Raw genomic sequence first — 24,224 nt, forward strand, 5'->3', positions numbered from 1 at the left:
TGCGATTGAATGCGCAGACTCACGGACATGAGGTGAGCTGGGAAGAGTCGGCCCAGTGACATGTAGTACTGCACACTGAACCGACAAAGAGCATGTGTGAGTGGGCTGCTTAAATACCCTCCGGGCTCCTCCCATAAACTCAGGCCACCATACTGGCCTTCTTATTTGTTTGCTAGAAAATTACTCAGAACCCCCAAACATTATATATTTTTTTTAGCATAGATCTTAGAGATCAAAATGGTTGTTGTTGCAATTTTTTATGTCACGCTGTATTAGTGCAGCATTTTTTTTAATGCAAATTTTTGGAAGAATACACGTTAATGAATTTTAATGCAAAAAAACACAATATATAACTGAATTGTTTTGTAAAATATAAATGATGATGTTATGCAGAGTTAATAGATGCTTAACATGTCATGCTTTAAAATTGCGCACGTTCGTGGAATGGTGTCAAACAACATAACTTAAAAATCTCCATGGTTGAAGCTTTCAAAACTTTTATGGATTACCAGTTTAAAGTTACAGGGAAGGTCTAGTGCTAGAATTATTGTGTTTGCTTCATCGTTCACAGCGATATCTCACATGTGTGCTACAAACACAGTTTAGATATGCGGGCACAACATATGTATATGTTTGCTTCTGCAAGGTGACGCTATAAACTTTTTAAAATGATTTTTTTAATTTATTTTTTTACACTGCCCCTTTAATTTATTTTTGATCACTTTTATTTTTATCACAAGAAATGTAACATCCCGTGTGATAGAACTAATGCATGGCAGGTCCTCTTTATGGAGACATCTTGGGTCTATAAGACCCCAGATATAACCTCTACCCTGGTAAACATGAGATTAAAAAAAAAAACATTGATCTCTGCTTTCTAGGGGAAAAATGCCAGTGTTTTCATCTTCCAGAGTCGGAAGTGGCGTCATGACATCGCTCCTGGCCTCCCAGGGTCATAGAGATGGCCTGGGACCAGCTCTGCAGTAACCCACCACTACCACCGATCGAACAGGAGAGCCCAGAGAGGTGCCACAGGGCTGCAAGAGGGGGGACATCCCATCTTGCTGTCTGTAAAAGCTATCCAGTGGCTAATCAGCTGCTAGAATGGCTTTTGCAGTGTAGGGAATCAGTAGCTGAAGAACAATATATCTGGATGATGCCTGTAGCTGCAGGCATCATCCAGATATAGACCATTAAAGTTCACAATGTCATATGATGTCATGAGGATGGAAAGTAGTTAAAATATATGTTCTTATTAATAAGTCCAAGTGGGAGCAAAGTGTAAAATACAGCAAGTGTAAAGATGGCACAATTCATCTGTTGTATTTTTGCTTTGGAAAACCAGTCCATATATGTTATACAATATACAGCATCTGTATTAATCCCTATCATGTTTTTCTATATTGTTTTCCATAGTCTAAAGCAGTAAACAGTTAAGCAGTTAACAAACAGATTACTTCCACTGCATCTCTGAGAATCTCTGTGCTTTGGAGTGTGCATAAAGGCAAGAAAAACATCTTCACATGCTTTAGAAAACAGGAGACAGACAGTCCTAAGCAATATTTCTGGATTCTGCCTCAGTTCCAGGCTGACATGCCGTAGAAATATTACAGTGCACAGACATGGCCTTAGGTCTGTCTAAATTTAGACATGGCAACAGAATGTATTGTAGAGAGATATTTTTGTGAATACAGTGGGTCTAAATGCAGCTGTCACAAATTATTCTACTCTATACATTTAGTTGTGTTTTAAGCCAGTTATATTACCTCTTTTGATATGCTTTCTAATTGATTACTTTCAGTAGCTAGTGTGTTTAATAAAAAACACAAATTCTTCAATGTTATTTTGTTGAATCGGTACTGCCAAGTATAAGCATAGTACTAGTCTGGGGTTTTTAAACATTTTAATCCAATGACATAGTCACTATGCTATATCGGTCACTACTGATCCACTGATATCATGCATGCACAAATTAGGCTACACAGTCAAGTGGAGACCCATCACAGACACGTAATTGACCTTTATCAGGTCCTGACCCATAGTTTAAGAAACACTATTAGACAAAGTACTAAGCCCAGGGATGCATTCATTACAATATATTTTTTTCAGTTAATCATGTTCATGTCAATCATGTCAAGTAGGGATGAGCCCACAGTTCGAGTCGAGCGTAAGTTCGGCAAACATCGAGTGTTTGCCTGTTCACCGAATTCCGAACTTTATGGGGCGTTTCACGGGAAATTAGAGCACCTCCGAATGCCCCATAATGCACTGCAAGATCGCAGTGCATTTATGTCCGATGATTGGCCAAAGCATGAACCTGACTGACCTGCATGCTTTGGCCAATCACAGCGCACTCTGCTGTGAGAGCCACAATTGGCCAAGACAGAGTGCCTTTGGCCAATCATGGCTACACTATGTAGGGCTACTTACATAGTGGCTGTACATAGTGTAATGAATGAGAGAAGCAAAATTTAATTTCTAAAGGAAAAAAATGTAATTTAAAACTGCTCACAGCTGTATTGTCGGATCCGGGAAATATACATAAAAATCATTGAAAAAAACGGTGTGGGTTCCCCTCCCCAGTCGATTACCAGGCCATTCATGCCATTTTTTTTTACATTTTGGCATGGGGGTCCCCACCTAAAATCCATAGCAGCCCTTCAGGTCTGGTATGGATTTTAACGGGTTGCCGACCGCCGCATGTACATGTACGTCCACAGAATGGCACGTACAGGCATATGGGCGTACATGTACGTCCCCGCCTTTCCGCGGGTCGGGGGTCTGATCGGGACCCCCCTGGTACATGCGGCGGTCGGTAACCCGCGGGGAGCGATCCGGGACGAGGGTGCAGCTATTCGTTTCTAGCCGCCCCCTCGCGATCGCTCCCCGCAGCTGAAGAACGGGGAGAGCCTTATGTAAACACGGCTTCCCCGTGCTTCACTGTTACGGCTGCATCGATCGAGTGATCCCTTTTATAGGGAGACTCGATCGATGACATCAGACCTACAGCCACACCCCCCTACAGTTGTAAACACACACTAGGTGAACCCTAACTCCTACAGCGCCCCCTGTGGTTAACTTCCAAACTGCAACTGTCATTTTCACAATAAACAATGCAATTTAAATGCATTTTTTGCTGTGAAAATGACATTTGTCCCAAAAATGTGTCAAAATTGTCTGAAGTGTCCGCCATAATGTCGCAGTCACGAAAAAAAAACGCTGATCGCCGCCATTAGTAGTAAAAAAATTTTTTTTTATAAAAATGCAATAAAACTATCCCCTATTTTGTAAACGCTATACATTTTGCGCAAACCAACCGATAAACGATTATTAGTGCGATTTTTTTTTACCAAAAATAGGTAGAAGAATACGTATCGGCCTCAACTGAGAAAACAAATGTTATATATGTTTTTGGGGGATATTTATTATAGCAAAAAGTAAAAAATATTGAATTTTTTTCAAAATTGTCGCTCTATTTTTGTTTATAGCGCAAAAAATAAAAACCGCAGAGGTAATCAAATACCACCAAAAGAAAGCTCAATTTGTGGGGAAAAAAGGACGCCAATTTTGTTTGGGAACCACAGCGCACGACCGCGCAATTGTCTGTTAAAGTGACGCAGTGCCGAATCGCAAAACCTGGCCTGGGCATTTAGCTGCAAAATGGTCCGGGGCTTAAGTGGTTAAGGTGAACCCCAAGCCAGAATAAAAAAAATACGTGGAGGTGTCCCCCCAAAATCCATACCAGACCCTTATCCAAACACGCAACCTGGCAGGCCGCAAGAAAAGGGGGGTTGAGAGAGCCAAATTGTGTCTAATATACTCGGCAGAAATGGTCCACCTGATCCAGAACAATGATGTGCAGCTGACACTGAAGGGAGTGCATGTAGACAATTTTTTTTTTAAAAACAGCATTTTATTAAAAAAACATTGTTATTTATAATACACAGTGATTCTGATTTACTAAAGGAGTAGCCACAAATGGAAGGAGCGTCAGACCAAATGATAAGAGTCCAAGTAATTTATTGGTTTGCACTAAAAACAGCCAATACATTTTGGGGACCAGAAAACATTCTTCTTTCATAAGAACTCCATTTAAAATGATTAATTGAAACTTGAACATACTTACTGTATAATATGGCTTCCCTATGTAAATCTATGTAGGGAAGTTACCTAGGAGATTTACTAGAAAGAAAATTCCAAATGAGCAATCAAGATCTAAAGGAGTAGAGTATTGTCATGGACCTTGAGATATTAAAGTGTTTCTACTTGACATATGTTACACAGGTGAGGGACATTCAATGCAAGGCTTTTGAAATGCTAAGTGGAACCAGCTTGCGAAATACCTTTTATTGTGTTCTGCAGGTTAAGAGCGGGTGTCGGAGTCAGGCCGTCTAGCTGGAACCAGGTTATTGTGTACATTGATTACCCCCTGGGGCTTCTGTCTCAATACACAAGTCTTTCTATCCAAGCTATTGGACCAATCCCTGTTGACAATTTCAAGTCCTCATTTGCATGGTCAAGGGGGACCTGAGTGAAGACTGGATATACTTTACAATTGACCAATAGGAAAGCGGTTGTTGGGAGTGGGATGTTCCAAAATTCTGTATAAAAGTGTGCTGTGTACTTGAAATAAAGAGTCCTGTTGGAACTTACATACAGCCTGCCTGGTGTTTGTTCCTAATGGGTCTGAACGGCACATAGCTGTAGTTCGGACCCCGGAACCTTGGATGACTGGACCATCAGACGTTGCAATCTGCAAGCTGACTCACTGGTAGCAGAGGAGTGTCGGGAGAGCAGGACCTGGGCGAGGAAGGATCTCGTCACATTGGTTGGCAGCGGTGGGATTTGCCCTCCAGTTACTGGGACAACTCCAAACCACCACCATGAATGACCAGCTATGCAGCCTGGAGGAGAACCATGCTAAAAGACTTGCTTGAGAGCCGTGGAGGGACCGGTGGGAAGAACAAGGCCACCCTGATCATTGCGCTAGCCGAGATGGATCAGAGGGATGGTGATGCAGGACCCCGGTCAGTTGAAGACTTGTTCCAGCAGCGAGTTCAACAGCGGTTGGCATTATATGGTGCGAACCCATCAGAGACCGCCATACAGAATACCATTAGAGACCTCCAGCGGCAGGATGAGAGAGAACGAGAGCGACAACAGAGAGAACGAGAGCGGCAACAGGAGCTGAGAATTGCAGAAATACGGCGATCGGTGACAACGCCTAAAGAAGCAGCACCAAATGAAAGAAGAGGAGAGGTACAGATATCAGTAACCATGGAAGAGGAATTCAGAAGGAGGTTGCGAGAGAAGCAGATACAGCGCAGAGGACCAGTATCAGAGGAGGTCCTGCTTGGATGGTCTGATTCGATCCGCTGCGAACTCTGGAAAGAAGCGCTAGCCCGCGAGCAGCGACACCAGGGAAAAGCTCTCCCCTCCATCCATGTAAGGTACTGGTCACAGTATGAAGTACGGATGCTGTTATTGGGGGAACAACCAAAGCAGGAGTGGACAGCAGAGTTAAGCAGGCTGATCCGGGAAGAGATGCGGTTGGACGAGAGCTACAGAGCCCTCCGGTGGTATGTAGTCCAAGAGTGCCCGTGGTCAGCGGATGACAGCCCCACGGAAGGCTTTGACTATGATGGCCTGGGATTGTTGTATTGGAGGATGTCCAGGGATCCCAACTTTGGGAGCGATCGGGAGTGGCGTTGGGAGGAAATAATGGAGCACAGAGAGCGAAGACTGAATGTCCCGGAAGTGCACTGGTTACAGGAAGATTTGGAATTCCTGGCCGCTCAAGAATGGGAACTGGAAATCACCTACAAACAGCTGCTAGACTCCGCTCAGCAGCAGGGTGAGGTTCCCTTTACCTGGGACTATGAGGAAATATCAGCTGACAGTGATGAAATCCTGGCTGATGAATCAGCAGTGGAAAATCGGGAGCTTGCCATTCCCAAAGCTGAAGTGCTGACCGCATGGCCGAGCTCTGCTAACCTCTGCTCAGTACCCATAGCATCTTCTGGGTTCCATGGACAGGAGATGGTGAACCTCTATCCCCAGACACCAGTTGTAGAGACAGGGGATTTGATAGACTTTTCTGCTGAGGAAGAACAACCTGGGGAGCCTCCAGCAGAAGAGCTGGTATCAGGGCCAAACTTCACTGTGCTCTGCCCAGCACCAAGGGCAGTATTTGTGGAGTTACAAGGAACTTCCCCAGCTGAAGCGCTGGTCACAGGACAGAGGGATCAAGACCTCTGCCCCACCCCCGTGGCAGTTCCGGAGGCTCAGGGTGAGAAGATGGCAATCACTCCCCAGCCACAGATTACAGAATGTATGGACTGTTCAGAGGATGTTATGGATTATGCACCCCCAGCAGAAGTGCTGGCAACAGGGCAGAATGCTAGCCATCTCTGCCCAGCACTGGGACCAACTGTGGAGTTCCAGGGAGCCGGGGCGGTTGGCCCCCCTCCCCAGCAACAAGCTGAGGTAGTAAAGCTGTTACTCCCAGCTGAATCACTGGCAGCAGGGCAGGATGCTACTGGCTGCTGCACACAACTACAGCTTGAGCGGATATCGGTGGATGGGACTGTGGTCCCCACTCACAGCAACCCAGCGGAAGAGCTGGCAACAGAGCAGAGTGCCCCGGGCCTCTGCTCTCAACTAACAGAAGAGGGGGTTCCTGTGGTAGTGGATGGGACTCCGATCTCCACAGACACAACCCCAGAAAATGGTGCGGCACTGAGACAGGAGGATGTCGGCTTTGCTTTGCAAGCACCGGGGGATTTTTACCTAGCATCAGTGGATGGGACTGCAGTCTCCACTGGTATACCCCAGGAATGGTGGCCAGTTGGCCCAGATTCCCAATGGCATGATGAACTGAGCCCAGCCACCCTGTCTTCTCTCCAGCGGCTGAAAGGACTCCAGGGAGAAGGGCCAGTCCAGGCCTCTCCCCAGCGGCAGGCGTGTTCTCTGAGAGAGGCAGAGATTGGCTGGGTGAGTAATGCTCTCTTTGGGACAAGGTATCTGGGGTACTGGGTGGGTACCGAAATTGGGGTCTCTCCCAGTGTTAGTCTCCTGCCAAAGGGGGAGATGTGTGACAGACCTAGCCGGGACAGGGGCTTTTGGAGAGGACTGAATGTGAGCCTCTTGCCGTCCGATTATGGGCCAGGACCTCAAAACAGGAAGGCAGATGGGTCATCCCAGCACAGTCCTGGAACTTTAAGACTACTTTTCCAACATCCTCGAGTTGACCCGTTTGGGTCCCACTGCGGCTGTTGGACTGGTTCCCAGGGGAAGTAATGTCATGGACCTTGAGATATTAAAGTGTTTCTACTTGACATATGTTACACAGGAGAGGGACATTCAATGCAAGGCTTTTGAAATGCTAAGTGGAACCAGCTTGCGAAATACCTTTTATTGTGTTCTGCAGGTTAAGAGCGGGTGTCGGAGTCAGGCCGTCTAGCTGGAACCAGGTTATTGTGTACATTGATTACCCCCTGGGGCTTCTGTCTCAATACACAAGTCTTTCTATCCAAGCTATTGGACCAATCCCTGTTGACAATTTCAAGTCCTCATTTGCATGGTCAAGGGGGACCTGAGTGAAGACTGGATATACTTTACAATTGACCAATAGGAAAGCGGTTGTTGGGAGTGGGATGTTCCAAAATTCTGTATAAAAGTGTGCTGTGTACTTGAAATAAAGAGTCCTGTTGGAACTTACATACAGCCTGCCTGGTGTTTGTTCCTAATGGGTCTGAACGGCACATAGCTGTAGTTCGGACCCCGGAACCTTGGATGACTGGACCATCAGACGTTGCAATCTGCAAGCTGACTCACTGGTAGCAGAGGAGTGTCGGGAGAGCAGGACCTGGGCGAGGAAGGATCTCGTCACAAGTATGTTCACTGCAAAGTGAATTTTCACTTAATTTAGTCAATGGGGTAAAATAAAGTTAGTTTGCCAAAATAACCCAATAATGTGCAATGGAAATGTACACATGATTGGATGATTAAAGTCACTGAATTAGGGGGAAATTTCCTTTGTAAAGTGCATGAGATGATGGTTGGCTGATGTCAATCAATCAAATCAATCAAATCAATCAAAGCAGGCAAAAATTCAGTTTTAAAAAAGAATGTTCTGTACATGATTGGGTATTATTTTGCAAAGCGAATTCCAAGTTTATTTCTCCTCAATCGGTAATAATGAATAATTTGCAAAAGACACTCTGTGAAGTGAATTTTACTTTGAAAGTGACAGTGATCTCCTATGTTATTAAATCCAGAGCATTGTATCCAGTGTCTTTACTTTACATCAAATCTTCCTAATTCTGCTTTAAAGTGTATATTTAGAGTTCTGCTTGGTGAAGACAGTACAAGTAATTTACTGCAATGTGTGCTGCAAGATATGCAATGGTATTGTGCAATATCAAAACCCCAGTGACTGATAATTGGCCCCAGTCTCTCAAACATTTCTCCCTAACTCAATATCTATCAATAACATTGTTTCTAGGCTAAATCCCCTGGTACATTTGGAGCACCCAGTGATGCATTTGATCATTGAAATGTTCATAAAGCAAATCTTCAACAGCATAAACTTTTAAAGCCATTAGGATTGATTTATTCAAGGCTCTTACAGTGTTATTATTATTCATGTGATCACAGACAACAACATAGCTAAAGTGGAGTGCAAGTATTTATTTGATAGCTAATAGGATGATGATAACAAGGAAAAAGTAATTTACATTTAAAGAACAGCCCTAGTATTTAAAGTTTAACATGGTAATTATAATTGCAATGAAGCCTTGATACATGAATGAAGAAATAAAATAATAGTATGAATTAAGATAATTTCTGGTTACTGGTTTCTGGTTACCTATCTTCAACTTCCTTGCTTAACATAAGGGAACCAATCAACCTAAAAAGCCATCCACAAATCTGCCTCCAGCTACATCACCAACATCACCTCAACATACCAACAAAATAGGTCTCTTTACTCCTCCCAAGAACTCCTGTTCTCTGGTTCTCTTTTCACCTCCTCCCACATTTGCCTCCAACACTTATTCAGAGTCTCTCACATTGTCTGGAACTCTTTACCCCAATCTGTAAAATTATTTCCTACTCTATCCACCAATGCCAAATACTAGGCAGAATTGGGGTTATTTCAATCATTGTCAACCAGTTTTAATCATAACTGTGGTGAAAAACAGACTAAATTAATCAACACAACCTAGTACTGTACCAACATTGTCTGTCAAAATCATGTGGCTATCGCAGTTGTAGTTAGTGGTAGGTTGTCTTTATCCAGTATGGCTAACATTAGAGTTGTTGGGATTCCTGAAGGCAATAGTATCAGACAGGTATGACAAAAGCCATTACCCTGGCCAATAACTGGGACCTTCATTTGATGACACAAAATATATTAAATACATTAACAAAATGCTACTATAAGAAAATAATGTATAAAACAAAACAAATTGTTTACACAATTATGTCTATCAATGCCATAAACAAAGCCCTCAAGGGCTTGTTCACACTAGCCCACACAGAAGACTGATCACATTGAGCATAAGCCAATGTTCATTCTATATGGGCAGTGCATAGTGCCTTGAAAAAATATTGAAAAAGTATTCCCACCCCTTGAAATTTTCCATATGTTGTCATGTTACAACCAAAAACATAAAATATTTTATGTGTTAGACCAACACAAAATGGCACATTATTGTGAAGTGGAAAGAAAATGATAAAAGGGTTTTCAATTTATTTTACAAATACATATGTGAAAAGTGTGACGTGCATTTGTATTCAGCCGATACTTTTTAGAACCACCTTTTGCTGCAATTACAGCTGCAAGTCTATTTGTGTTTGTCTCTACCAGCTTTGCACATCTAGAGTGACATTGTTTCCCATTCTTCTTAGCAAAACAGCTTAAGCTCTGTCAGATTGGATGGGGAGCATCTGTGAACAGCAATTTTCATGTCTTGCCACAGATTCTCAATTGGACTTGGGTCTGAACTTTGACTGGTCCATTCTAACACATGAATATGCTCTGATCTAAACCATTACATTGTAGCTCTGGCTGTATGTTTAGGGTCGTTTCCCTGCTGAAAGGATGAACCTTCACCCCAGTCTTAAGTCTTTTGCAGACTCTAACAGGTTTTTTTTCTAAGATTGCCCTGTAATTGGCTCCATACATCTTCCCATTACCTCTGACCAGCTTCCATGTCCGTGCTGAAAAAATTCATCCCAAAACATAATGCCACCACCATGCTTCACGGTGGGGATGGGATGTTCACTGTGATGTGCAGTGTTAGTTTTCTGCCACATATAGCATTTTGCTTTTAAGCCAAAAAGTTCAATGTTGGTCTCCTCTGACCAGAGCACCTTCTTCCACATTGTTTGCTGTGTCCCCCACATGGCTTCTTGCAAACTGCAAATGGGACTTTGTATGGCTTTCTGTCAGAAATGGCTTTCTTTTTGACACTCTTCCATAAAGGACAGATTTGTGGAGTGCAGGACTAATAGTTGTCCTGTGGACAGATTCTCCCACCTGAGCTATGGATGTCTGCAACTCCTCCAGAGTTACCATGGGCCTCTTGGCTGCTTCTCTGATTAAGGCTCTCCTTGCCCAGCTGGTCAGTTTAGGTGGACGGCCATGTCTTGGTAGGTTTGCAGTTATGCCATATTCTTTCCATTTTCAGATGGTGAATTGAACAGGCCTCTTGAGATGTTCAAATATTTTGGGGAAAAATGATACCCTACTCTGCTTCAAACTTCTCCACAAATGTATCCCTGACCTGTCTGGTGTTTTCATTGGCCTTCACGATTCTGTTTGTTTACTAAAGTTCTATAACAAAACTCCAATGACTTCACAGAACAGCTGTGTTTATACTGAGTTAAAAATTACACATGGGTGGACTCTATGTAATAATTAGGTGCCTTCTAAAGGCAAATTGCTTCACTAGATTTTAGTTAGGGGTATCAGAGTAAAGAGGGCTGAATACAAATGCACGCCACACTTTTCAGAAATGTATTTAAAAAAATGTGGAAAGCCATTTATCATGGTCCTTCTACTTTACAATTATGTGCCACTTTGTGATGGTCTATCACATAAAATCCCAATACAATTAATTTATGTTTTCGGTTGTAACATGACAAAATGTGAAAAATCTCATGGAGTATGAATACTTTTTCAAGGCACTGTATGTTGGGCCCTGTATTTTTACCATGCAGCTTTTTTCTTTTTTACTTTATAGCTGCGGTAAATAGAAGCACACAGATAGACAGAGATGTCAGGGGTGTGGTGCAGAAAAATGAGAACACAAAGCATTTTTTCTCCTCTTTGTTCCTTTGTAGTGTGCACAGTGCACATTACCTTTATGGAGACCTGTGTTTTCCAAGTGCATTACTATTAACTTATTAACTTATTAACTTTTGGCAGATGAGCAAAGCAGTAATGAGAGCAAGGTCAGCTTTTCTATTAGCATGCTAGTAGACCTTTGTGAAGTCCCTGCTACTGCTTTTGCTATCAGTGACACAGTTGGTCTTGATCTATTGTGGTTTATATTTTCTGATCAGTGAGTATGAAAGCAACATTTTTGCAGATTTTTGTAGTTGACAAACCAACACATGCATTGAGTTAACAAAATTAGGTTAGTATAATGTAATAGTGCACCTTCAGTTTATAAGAAATACGCAATTTAAGACCTGCTTTGACTAGGCAGAACAAAAATCTCAAACAAGACAAGAGTAAAATCGAATTTTCTCTGTAATTACTATAACTTGCTAATAAGATAAAGCAGATCCAAGCAGCAGTCAGCCATAATATGAGTTTTTTTTTCTCTGAAAAACCCTCATTTCCAATATTTAAATACAATTACCAGGAACGTGTTACTCCTAGCAATTTGTATGGCACACAAAGAGGGACTGATTACTCCTAGCAGGTTATGCTGCACACTATGCAAGAGGGTTTTATTACTCTTACATAAAGTACTTCAACAATGGCAGCTTTTATTATACCCTTTGTTCATACATACATAAAAGAGTAATTCACAACATGGATACAGAACAATTTAAAGTAACCGGAACAGAGCTGTTTGTGAACCAGATATACTCACCATGAGTATGAGTCCTGTAGTAAGGCGCACAATAGGGAATCTTATGGCTTCACCTTTGAATGTACATAAGATCAAAGTTACTGGAAATGTGGACCAATTGCTAGCATTTGCCAAAGAAAATAGCAAGGAAAGCTCCTTCTATGTCAAAGGGGGTGTTTGCTAAGCATTTGATAATTTAAAAATTATTAATTGGCTCCTTTTTTATATAACCAACCCTAATATATCATAAAAGATCAGTTGCTAACACTGAAGGAATTGTGATATTTGTAGTTATTCAATCTGTATACAATCGGTGCACAATTTATAAACTCTTCTCACAGGTGATACGTGATTTGTGATGTGCCATTTTTTAATAAATAAATATAAAAAATTCCTCATGATTTTCTCTCAGCCGTTCTATTCCATTGGGGGTCAGTAATTGTATAAAGGGTAAGAACCCTTGTCTTAACCTAAGTATTTTGAAAGTAGAAGAGTCTTTCTGTTACCAAATAAATCAATTATGAACTCACTCTGTAAACAGTGACTTAAGCCTTGTACACACTACTGGGTTGAACGGAAAAAAAACTGACAGCTCAGGTCAGAGTTGCTGTACTGACAATCCAATGTTAGTACATCAATCTCTCTGCTATTGTGTCCTGACAGGGGGACCCTACCCCCACCAGAACACTCCGGTCAGGATTCTCAACAATTGGCCGGTTGGCAGACCTTTTTCGGTGAAGACCCTTTGACAGAAGTCTGCTTCTGTCGGACCATCTGCCATACACATGGGCCAAATGTTGGCTGGTTTCTTTGGAACTGGCCGATGCCACCCAACATTCAGCCCATGTGTACTAGGCTTTAGGGCCAAACAGTGGAATTCAGAGCAAAGGAAGACGTATGTGAAGGCAGTTTAGTAAACTTTTAGCTTTTCCCTGCACGAGTAAAGTACAGGTTCTCGGGTACATTGGCAGTCATTGTATAAAGACATTAACAACCAGATTTCACAATACATTTGGTACTTCTATAAGCTTAGGATCTCCACAGAAGACCATAAAAGTGAATGTCAACTGCATCATCAACGTGAACAAATAACATGTGGCCAATGTTCGTGCGTATGCAGCTGTTTATTAATGTATTTGATATCCTTAACTGAATTCCCATATGCAGTGAATCACCCAAACCATAATGGATGTCATACAGAAAAGTGCTAAAGGCACTATATCCTTTAGGCACCCATGTCCATTAAGCCTAAAGGGTATTCACAGCTATACAGAAACAAATTATGATTCCAGAGACGTTGTTTTAGAAATATACAATTAGGTAAGCTTGCTGTACCCTTAGTGAACATGAATATGCACTAATAGAAGCATTTTGTAAAAGCATTAGCAGCTTGTGAATTTAGTTGACCAATAGGAAAGCATGGAAAACTGTGCAAAAAAAGTGTAATGTGTGAACTTGTTATTTTTGGTATGAAAACTATGCGACTAGCTATGTGTTGCTAATGGAAAACAATATCTTGCAAATCTGGAATACAGATTCCATAGGATGACTTCTTTGCACATTTTAAAGTGTATGTAAACCATAACAATGAAATTATTTTACTTTACAGACGTTTGATCTGTTAAATATTACATTGAAATCATTTTGATATATCCTGCAAAAAAATACATGTTGAGCCTACCAGAAAGTCAGTGAGCTCTCAGCTTCCTGCAATGAACAGACAATGTAGCTGTGAAATCTCAACAATGTACTCCCTTTGAAATACAGATCCCATCCCAATGTTATAGCAGAGAGTAGAGGGTAAGATGTTTCGTAATTCTAACATACATCAGTTTGTGAGTACACCATTAATTCCAGCCTTTAGTAAAAAAAGACTTCCCAGTTACCTGAGCGACACAAAACAACTTTTTAATAAATATTACGATTTAACATGGAGATGTTTTGGTTATGTGTGACATACCCAGTTAATCCATCAATCCCTCATGCTATGGGTCTCAGGGCAGTCTCTTTTTCACTTGACTACTACAGTGATTATACTTTGATTTATAGGGAGTTTATTTTGGAGTGCTTGGTATACCTGTTAGCTCACAATTGTCTTGCTTTTTTGGGTATTTTTACCTTAAGAGATGTGGAGCAGCTCGTTTTTAGCCCTCTCTTACCAATCCCTATATGGGATGTTGGAAGAGGACTTTGGAAGAGGCATCTTTGGGGGTGAAAATCCCTTTCGAACACATATCAAATGTTATCGTTGTTATATTGATTATCTGATAGTCCTATGCTCCAACAGTCTGGACACAAAAGCGGAGTTCTTGATATATCTTAATGATAACTTCTTGAACTTGAGATTTACAGGGCAGATGAGTATAAAGATGTTATACCTTCCCTTGATCTCATCCTCACAGATAAAGGGGGACATGTTATCACCAGTCTTTATAGGAAACCACTTTTGGGCATGCTAATAGGAGTATACCAGTGGGTCAGTGCCTCAGACTCTGCAAGATCTGCCAGGTGATTTTAAGAGGGAAATGGTATAGATGTGTGATGGATTCCATCAGCATGGATGACATATAGGAGATAACTGTTACAGGATAGAACCTGAGATTCTAATTTACAATACAAAATGGTGTTCTCCACAGTTTACAGCTTGGAGTTCAAGAAAATTAGAAATATTATTGAACGTACCTATATTAGATGCAACCCTGTATCCTGGCCTAGGCCAACAAGGCCCAGGCCTAGGGCAGCACTTTGCAGGAGGGCAGCACGGAAAGAGTCCCCGCTGGCTTGCGCTACACTGTTAGTGTAGTGCCAGTCTTATGGGGCAGACTAGGCTGAGAGGCAAATTAGTCTGGCGCCTCATAAAGCGGCCGCACTGCTTCCGGTATGCGGGCGGACGTCGTCATTCCGCAACTGTGAGGGGGGTAACGCTGCTTCTAATTTTGATAATTCCTATCATCCTGGACCACAACCCTTCCTCACTGTGCTATATGTTTTCTGCTGCACCATTGACATGGTTATATCTTAGTCCATAAAATTATCAGAAATGTGTGCTTAAAGTAAAACTATAGGCAACACTTTATTTTTTATTTTTGGATAGAGTAAGGGAGGGTTATAGCCCCTGACAGTTTATTTTTTTACCATCCCTGTCCCATTGCAGAGATTTCCCTTCACTTCCTGCCCCATAGTCAAGCAGAAAGTGAGAGGAAATTATGTAAATTAAGGGAATCCATTAACCCCCCCCGCAGGCCCCCAAAACTGCTGTTCCCATTAGAAAATTTCAGGGTGGATCTTAAACAGAAATGGGTGTGGCCTTGACAGGAAGGGGTGGGTCATATTTAAATTAGGGGGTGCATGAGTTTAGCCAGGCCTAGGGCAGCACAAAACCTAAATACACTACTGATTATATGAGGATGATATTTACAGACAAATTATACCCAGAGGGGTCAAAACTGTTTCTCAGTGAGTCCCCTTCTTAGGAACTTTCCCTATCCCCAAGTAAATTTTCTTCAAGGGGACGACAAGCAGTTGGCTCTATTATAAAGGCAATTATACGTGTGGTGAGGACAAGTGTTCCTGATGTCATCAAATTGTTAGGAGTGATGAACAATAAGATAAGATAAAAAAGTGAATTAAAGATCGCAACACTCAATATACCATTTATTTGATTACGTGCAAAATCTGCTCTATACAATATGTTGGGAGGAAAGCTAGAAGGTTTCGGAATCGTCTCCATGATCATATTTACAACATAGGGAAGAATTATTCCACAAATGTGACAAAATATTTTAAAGATTTACGATCCCCGACACCCTTACAGATACAGGGCATAGAAAAAGTGATTGCCTCAAGGCGAGGAGAGGATATGTTTAGGCTTCTTTTGTAAAAGGGAAGTCTTCTAGATATTCCACTTACAAACAAGGATTCCAGAGACCCCAAACATTTAGTTAGATTTGACCCAAAATCTAAAAATAATAATTCATAGGAGGTATTCTATCACGTTTTTTTAGGAGTTCATGGAGTTTTTTTTATATATTTTGGATCTGTATATATCATATGCTGTTTTATATCCCTCACCCCTACAGTGATACTTGAGAAGGAGAATTATATGTAGAGTTATTCACATTCCCTATACATATTCTGTTACTGTATATTTTGTAAAATGTATCTTGCTTGTTCATGGTTTAGACATAACTTAGACATAACCATTTGTATGGTGATTGAGTTCACCTGAGCAGCCGACTGTGTGTATATATCCGGTGGAGGGTTTAAATACTCTGACATGTTATAAGTAAGCGCTTACACAGAGCAAGATACAACAACAGTGTCTACCCCCCACTTTGAGTGTATGTTCAATCAAGTTGATTTTTAAGAGGATTTGAGGAGTGCAGCCATCTATACTTTTGTGTTTTAATACTTTAAGACCTGACTTACACCTGCATAAATACAGTACAGTTAGTGACCGTTGTCCCCCTAGAACAGGAACTATGTTACTGGCAAGATCACCATCACCATAGATTACATATTTTTTCAATTTAGATGCACTTAATCAAAATCTGGTAAAAAAATATGTGTTGCTGTTCATTTGCTTTTTGACTGTTTGCAATTAGAGCATTGTGTCTAAGATCCGTTAAAATCTTTTTTATTTTTCTGCATAACTTGAGTGTTTACTGTGATGCTGCTGGTAATGGAGCAATGTAACTGTTGACAAGATTCGCCTTTTCCAAAACTAAACAAGGTTTTTCATAGCTGTATATGCTAGCACAGTGTTTCTCAACCTATTTTTTAAGTCAAGGCACCCTTTAAAATTATGCACACTCTTGAGGCACCCCCTTCTAAAATGTAAATAACTAAACACATTTTTACATAACACAACAGCATCCAGATGTACATGACACTCGACGTTAGAGGCGATTTATTCTTCCTAAGTAAATACACCTTTGCACACGGGTACTGACTCGTATGCCAATGTTTCTCTTCTCCCTTAGTTTCTTTCCCTCACTCAGCTAATGTGACCCCAGTGCTAACACAGAGGGGCAGGGGAGACAAAGATGATATGCAGGTGCATTACATCCTCTTCATCAACCAATGATGTCATAGATTGTAATGGTACACAATGAAAACATGTGGCTTTGTGTAACTAAAAGGCAGGCTTGATCCACCCACTTGTATACAATTGTTGATACATTTTTAAGAATTTGGCCAAGGCACCCCTAAGAAAACTGAAGGCACCCAGGGTGCTTGGATATCCTGGTTGAAAAAGACTATGCTAGCCGGATGCAAAAAAAAAATGAATTTTAGTGTAATGTTTCACATGCTAAAATGTAATTTCATATCGATTTTCTAAAAAGGTGATTATATGCAAAGTGCACATGTACATCACTACTAATCAGGCTTCACTTAAATACAGTCAGATCAGTATAATATGGTCTAATTGGTTATCACATGATGCTATGCTTTGCACATTTTCACTTTGTGGTGGACAATCTTTTTAATCCTTTTAAAGTCTAATAGCATTTTGATGTACTAAACCTGTATCTAAGCAATGTGTTTCATCTTGTTGGTTCACAGAAGGGATTGTTTTGTCTAACCACACTTGTCGTTGGTTTGGATATTTCTATTAGTGTTTTTGGTCTGTATATTTTAACAGTGTTTACTTGGGAGAGCTTTACTTACAGTGCCTTGAAAAAGTATGCATACCCCTTTAAATTGTCAACATTTTGCTGTGTTTTTTTTTTTTGGGGGGGGGGGTGATTATACGTGATAGACCAACACAAAGTGGCACATAATTGTGAAGTGGAAGGAAAATGATAAGTGGTTTTCAAAATGTTTTACAAATAAATATCTAAAAAAATAAGAAGTCCCATTAGCAGTTGGCAAGAAAACATGTGGGGGACACAGCAAACATGTGGAAGAAAGTTCTCTGGGCAGACGAGACCAAAATAAAAATTTTTTGGCCTTAAAGCAAAATGCTATGTGGCAGAAAACTAACCCTGCACATCCCCATCGTAAAACATGGTGGTGGAAGCACCATGTTGTGCGGATGCTTTTCTTAAGCAGGGACAGGGAAGCTGGCCAGAGTTGATGAGAAGATGGATGGAGCCAAATACAGGGCAATCTTAGAAAAAAAACTGCTAGAGTCTGCAAAAGACTTGAGACTGTGGTGGATGTTCCCCTTCTAGTAGGGCAACAACACAAAATCTACAATGGAATGGCTTACTTTAGATCAAAGTATATTCATGTGTTAGAATGGCCCAGTCAAAGTCCAGACCTAAATCCAATTGAGTATCTGTGGCAAGACTTGAAAATTACTGTTCACAGACACTCTCCATCCAATCTGACAGAGCTTGGGCTATTTTACTAAGAAGAATGTGCAAACATTTCACTCTATAGATGTGCAAAGCTGGTAGAGACATACCCAAAAAGCCTTGCATCTGTAATTGAAGAGGAAAGGTGGTTCTACAAATATTGACTCAGGGGGGCTGATTACAAACGCACGCCACACTTTTCACATATTTACAGTATTTGTAAAAAAAAAATGAAAACCATTTGCCATTTTCCTTCCACTTCACAATTATGTGCCACTTGGTGTTGTTCTATCACATAAAATCCCAATAAAGTACATTTACATTTTTGGTTGTAACATGAGAAAAATTGGAAAATGTCAAGGGGTATGAATACCTTTTCAAGGCACTGTATATTGATTAGGTACTTCTGTGTGCTGATAACAAAACAAAATGTAAAAAAGTATTTACCTTACAGTGGTTTTCTATTTTAAATGTAATGTGAACACTCCTTAAGATCCCTGTATGCAGTAATATGATACAGCACTGATAAGTTTTAATAATCTACCATTGTTTTCTGACATGATTGTGTTTATACTGATGTTAGTGAAATAATGCTATCTGTCATAGAAAAACATCATTAGCTGGGCTGCAGTATCAAGCTTCATCTGCAGCAGTCCAGCAAAATAATTTTACTACAGCTTGATTTTTTTCAGCTTGAATGGTTAAAAACCTAATTTTAATATAAAGGATAGTTTATTTGAATTGTTTCAGCTATGAAGATTTCATGTTGCAGAAAATAGAATTTTACCAGTTGGTGTAGGAAGCACCTTCGAGAAAGTATTTCCTAAAACATAGTCAGAAAAGCACAGCAGATTTCAAGAGGAAAACATCTGTTTACTTACAAAACTTTTAATGTGCTCTTACATTGTACATTTATCAATTATTTACTTACACAAAAAAGGTTATTTGTTAGAAATGTTATATTACACAAGTTGACAACAGTGGTGCAGAAGAACTCCAGGTTTGTTAAGCAGCTAATCCTTTTTTATATTTAGTTGCAATGTTCCATTGTTGCATTATGCCTTACAAAGTCATCTTTGCAATTGGCTTACTTTAAATATAGAGTCTCCAACTTCACATGCTGACTCTATGCTTTTTCAATGGGCCAAAATCTAATCATGATTTTCTCACAATGAGAGTCCAGTTGTTATTTTTCTTTTAATATTCTAAAACCAAAAAAATCTACTTGTTGAATAGTTTAAAATGCTGTTTATGTTATCCAAAATTTTCCTTTTTATTTTTTCATAATTAAACATTTTTTTCTAAATCACTTTGAAACTTCAAAGTTTGTTGAAAGGTAAATTTATCACTGATTTTCATTGTTAAAGTTATTTCTATTTTTAATTGGCAAACACAGTGCAAATGTTTGATTCTTTATGTTGACATTGATTGCATAAATTAAAGAATTTATGACTGGAACTAAACATTTGTTCTCATTTGCTTCTTCAGCCAAAACATCCTAACCCAGACTGGCGTTACTCTGCATCACTAAAAGCTGCAATGCAGGGGTGAGTACATTTAATTTTATATTTTTAATTCACATCACTAAAACAGAACAACACAAAACCAAGCACATTTAAATTAAAAGGGTTTGCCATACAAAGGAAATCCAAATGGTCACTAGCAGATATCTGCTGATGCTTTAACAAAATAAAGATGCTACTGTTTAAATATTTTAAATATAAATAATAGTATGCTTGAATAAAAATGTGAAATTTGTTTTAAATCAGGTAGAATGAGATGTACCTACATTTGGTCACACCACTTTTGGTCTCCCTCCAGGCCCAAACTCCTTACGCCCTTGTTTGCTGATATTTAAATGATTTAAAATGTTGTGAAGTGATATTCCTTGCCCCTTGTTATTCTTTAACCACTTACCTACATGACACTTTCTCCCCCTTCCTGCCCAGACCATTTTTCAGCTTTCAGCGCTGTCGCATATTGAATGACAATTGCGAGGTCATGCTACACTGTAACCATGTGAATTTGTTTATCATTTTCTACACACAAATAGAGATTTATTTTGGTACTGATATGTGGCACTGATGAGCAGTGATAGGCGGCACTGATGGGTGGCACTGATGGGCACTGATAGTCAGCACTGGTGGGCCCTGATAGACAGCATGGATATGCAGCACTGATGGACACTGATGGGCATTAATGGCAGGCACTGATGGGCAGAACTAATGGGCATTGATGGGCTTTACTGATTGGCATTGATGGGCAGCACTGATTGCTGGCTCTGGTTGGTACTGGTGGGCACTGATTGCTGGCACTTCTTGCACTCTAATGTAATCAGGGCCCTGATCATCAGTGCTCTGATTACATCTCTTACTGTCCCCTGCAAGGATATGCTGCTGATAGGCTCTCTTCACCACACACTCTGTCAATATGAGGCAAGGAGTGTCAATTACTGGCACTTCCTTGTTTACATGTGACCAGCTGTTATTGGATACAGCCAAACACATGATTAAAGAGCCGCATCACGCCATGTCCTAGCAACACGGTGCGACCACAATCACTGTGCTGCACGCCCCCATGGATGGGAGTGGCCGTTAGGGTGCGCCATCATATGACGTTCAACCAGATAGAGAGCCGCATCATCTCTCCATCATTTGACGATGGGCGGACAGCAAGTGGTTAAACTGTATGCAAAGCCAAAACCTTTTTTGTGGTCTTTGGTACAGAAAGTCAAGCAAATCCAATATTTTTGAGTTGGATTAAGGGGTGAGGGCAATTCTTCATTAGAAAAAAAACTGTTTTCTAATATCGACTATCCCCTAACTTAGGAGGGATCTACTTTCAGGAGGTGAGGAGAACACATTTTCAAATTGGAACACCTGTTGTGGTAACAGTTGTTAGAGGTCATCCCCTCACTTTGGAAATAACTTATTTTTCTTCCTGCTGTGTCACCGAGACAGAAACTGTAGGTAAATGTCTCCTGTTTCTTCCCTACTTTATTCACAATTTAGAAAAAAAATAGATTGTCTTTACATATGCTTGCAGACTTTTTTGCATTTTCCCTATAAATAATGTGTTCTTCCTTACTAGGTACATTAATATTTGTAATAAATCCTGCCATCATATATTACATAATATACATAAAAGAGTAAATTCCAGAAGTTGATTTTTAAATGTCAGAATAGAATGGATATCACTACATAACTACCTTATATTTCCTTATCTAAATTAACAAATAGGATGTATTGTATTGTAATGTTTCCCAATGTACTGTATAATGGCAATGCATCAATTTCACATTACCCAATAGAAAAGGGGTGGGGACAAGGGACAAGGGACAGTGGCTAAGGCTGATCCTCTGAAATTCCCTCCCCCCAAAAGGGGCGATTGATGGACTATCTCGGTACGGGGTAAGAAAGGACATACGTATAAAATAAATAATATATTTTATTACATAAAATTGTTGAACAAAGAATACATGATAAAAATTGGAAACACAGGACCTCAGGGATACCCCCGGGCAATTCTGTTATTACAAATATATAGACTGGTCTATGCCTCGACTAGTTTTGCGGTATAACCGCTTCCTCAAGAGAACCAATCTATAAAGCAAATGAATACAATTAATATTAAGCAAACATGATAATTCAACAATAGCCATAATAATACAGTACAGTAAAAAAGGGAATAATACAGAGGGAAATAGCTTACCCATAATTAGGTGGTAATGTGTAGTATCGGGCCACCAGGTAAAATAACCCCCCCGCGGCAGACAAGGGGGATAGTGCGGAGAACTCTAATTGGAGGCATAGAATAGATAAGATTCAATTAAAGAGCAATGTCAAAGAAAGAAAGGACACCCGTGAAGGAAGAGAGGAAGAGGGAGTGGGGACGGGGGGGGGGGGGGGGGGGGGAGAGGAAGGGCAGGGGGGGAGGGCTAGGAAATGCAATTGATAGTGGGTTACAATGGGTAATAAACAGAACAAGTAATTTGCTCCTAGTGGCCAGGAGAGAACATACCTGTGGGAGTCCCCCCTCCAGAGAGTGGTAAGCCTCAATGCTGTGATCCGCAATTACTTTGGCAGCTCAATAGTAAGTAAAGAGGCAATAGATATTGAAAGCACAGTGCAATAGCGTAAAAGTAGTAAAAAGTGAAGCAAAAACTGCAAACCTATCCTCCTTAGATAAGGTATGGCAATAATTACTTGTAATAGTAGTGGTGTAAGCAGTATATGGTCCAAAATACTTGGATTTAATGTCTAAGTTATCCAAAAATCATAATCCACACCAGTAAATTTGGATAGGTGATTTCTCCCCACCCTTGGTCTGATCTCCACAGTTGGTTGTTACCTGTGTTGATTCCTTAAGCTGGATACACACTATACAATTTTATTTGAGTTTATCCTTTAGATTTACCAAAACCATATATTATGAGGTCAAACCTTAAGTTTCAATTTGTATGCAATCAGGCAGGCCTTTGCACTACTGTACATGGTTTTGGTAAATCTAAAGTCAATCAGACAACAAAAGTTATATAGTGTGTATAGGGTCTTACAGTTCCTGAGTGATACGTTTATTGCTACTATGCTATATAGCCACTATGCAGTATTGCTTACTGTATGTGCTTGCCAGTTTATGGATGTGCCAATACATGCATTTAGATGATGTAAGGCTGTGCATCAACTTGTTGTTTCTGATGCATGGTGCCATTGTCTGCAATTCCCTCTGATAGCAGGCCCACCTACAGGTTCTGGGTTGTGGGCATGGCTATGCATGACATGTCACTAAGTGAGCTATGTTGATATATGCTTATCTGTATACCGAAACAACATTGTCTTAACATTATGGTGCGATAGACGGTATCTGGTTTCATACTTTTCTATGATATTTAATACATTTTTACACTATTTTTTTAATTTTTCTGTGTCAATGCCACTCTGTCTTTTTTCAAGTAACTGCTGTCTTTTGACCTCAATTCCCCTTGGGTCATATTATTTTCACCTGACTATAACAATGGACAAAGACTTACATATAATGACAGATACTAACAAGACTGTAGACGTAAGGAATTATTGACACTGATGAGCAGAAATATCTAGGTGTATTTTTAAAAATCTCAACTTTGGAAATAAGTGGGATAATACAGTGGATAGGGTGATAACAGGGTAAGATTAAAGAGATGCTGTCAGTTTGGGCTATAGTTACCCATATGTGCTCCCTTCCTATTACCTCCTCACCTTGAAGCCTTCATGGCATTCGGGAGCATGTGACTTCTTAATATTGAAAGTGCCCATGTGACATGAATGAGCATTCTTAAATTTCAAACACTGGGAGGTAGGGGGGCAGTGATCTCATACACCCAGTTATCTAACAATCAGAGCTAACTCAGGATAGACTAATATAGTGGGGAGGTGATTAAGGGGCATAAATCACTAAAGACACCTTTCTGGTGGGGTGGGTGGTTAGGAATCACTTTTACTCTGCCTGAATGGAATTAGATACCTAATATCCTACTGCACACTGTGGCTTCTCTGACTTGCCCATATTTTACTACAGGATATAATAATTATGTAGAGGCTGGCAGTAGGAAGGACAGCATGGTTTTGGGGACCAGATATTTATAAAACCTGGAAGTGTTGGACACCAGTGGTGGCTGTATATCTGCAATGGTGATTTAGACTGCATTGACCTGTTGTGTTGTGGTAACTTGTTTCTTACCACTCGCTTTACCATACCATGTGGCAACATGCATTTTGTGCATTGGTGAGCTAGGGTGCCATTCAGAACAGCACTGCATTGCACCTTACCAACCTTACCAACAGCAGATTGTAGT

At 40.4% G+C, this 24,224-nt stretch overlaps 1 protein-coding gene across 6 annotated transcripts in view; it reads left to right on the top strand.

Annotated features, from left to right (window-relative positions):
- The window catches only part of LOC120932468 (protocadherin alpha-C2-like), a 385,799-nt gene that overhangs the window by 319,195 nt on the left and 42,380 nt on the right, over positions 1–24,224 (top strand). For all 6 annotated transcript variants that reach the window (XM_040344839.1, XM_040344840.1, XM_040344837.1 and 3 more), the window contains exon 2: positions 19,880–19,938. In XM_040344839.1, coding sequence (XP_040200773.1) covers positions 19,880–19,938 — 59 coding nt within the window. The remainder of the gene's footprint in view (positions 1–19,879; positions 19,939–24,224) is intronic.

The sequence above is a fragment of the Rana temporaria genome, chromosome 3 (assembly GCF_905171775.1).
Source record: "Rana temporaria chromosome 3, aRanTem1.1, whole genome shotgun sequence".
Lineage (NCBI taxonomy): Eukaryota > Metazoa > Chordata > Amphibia > Anura > Ranidae > Rana > Rana temporaria.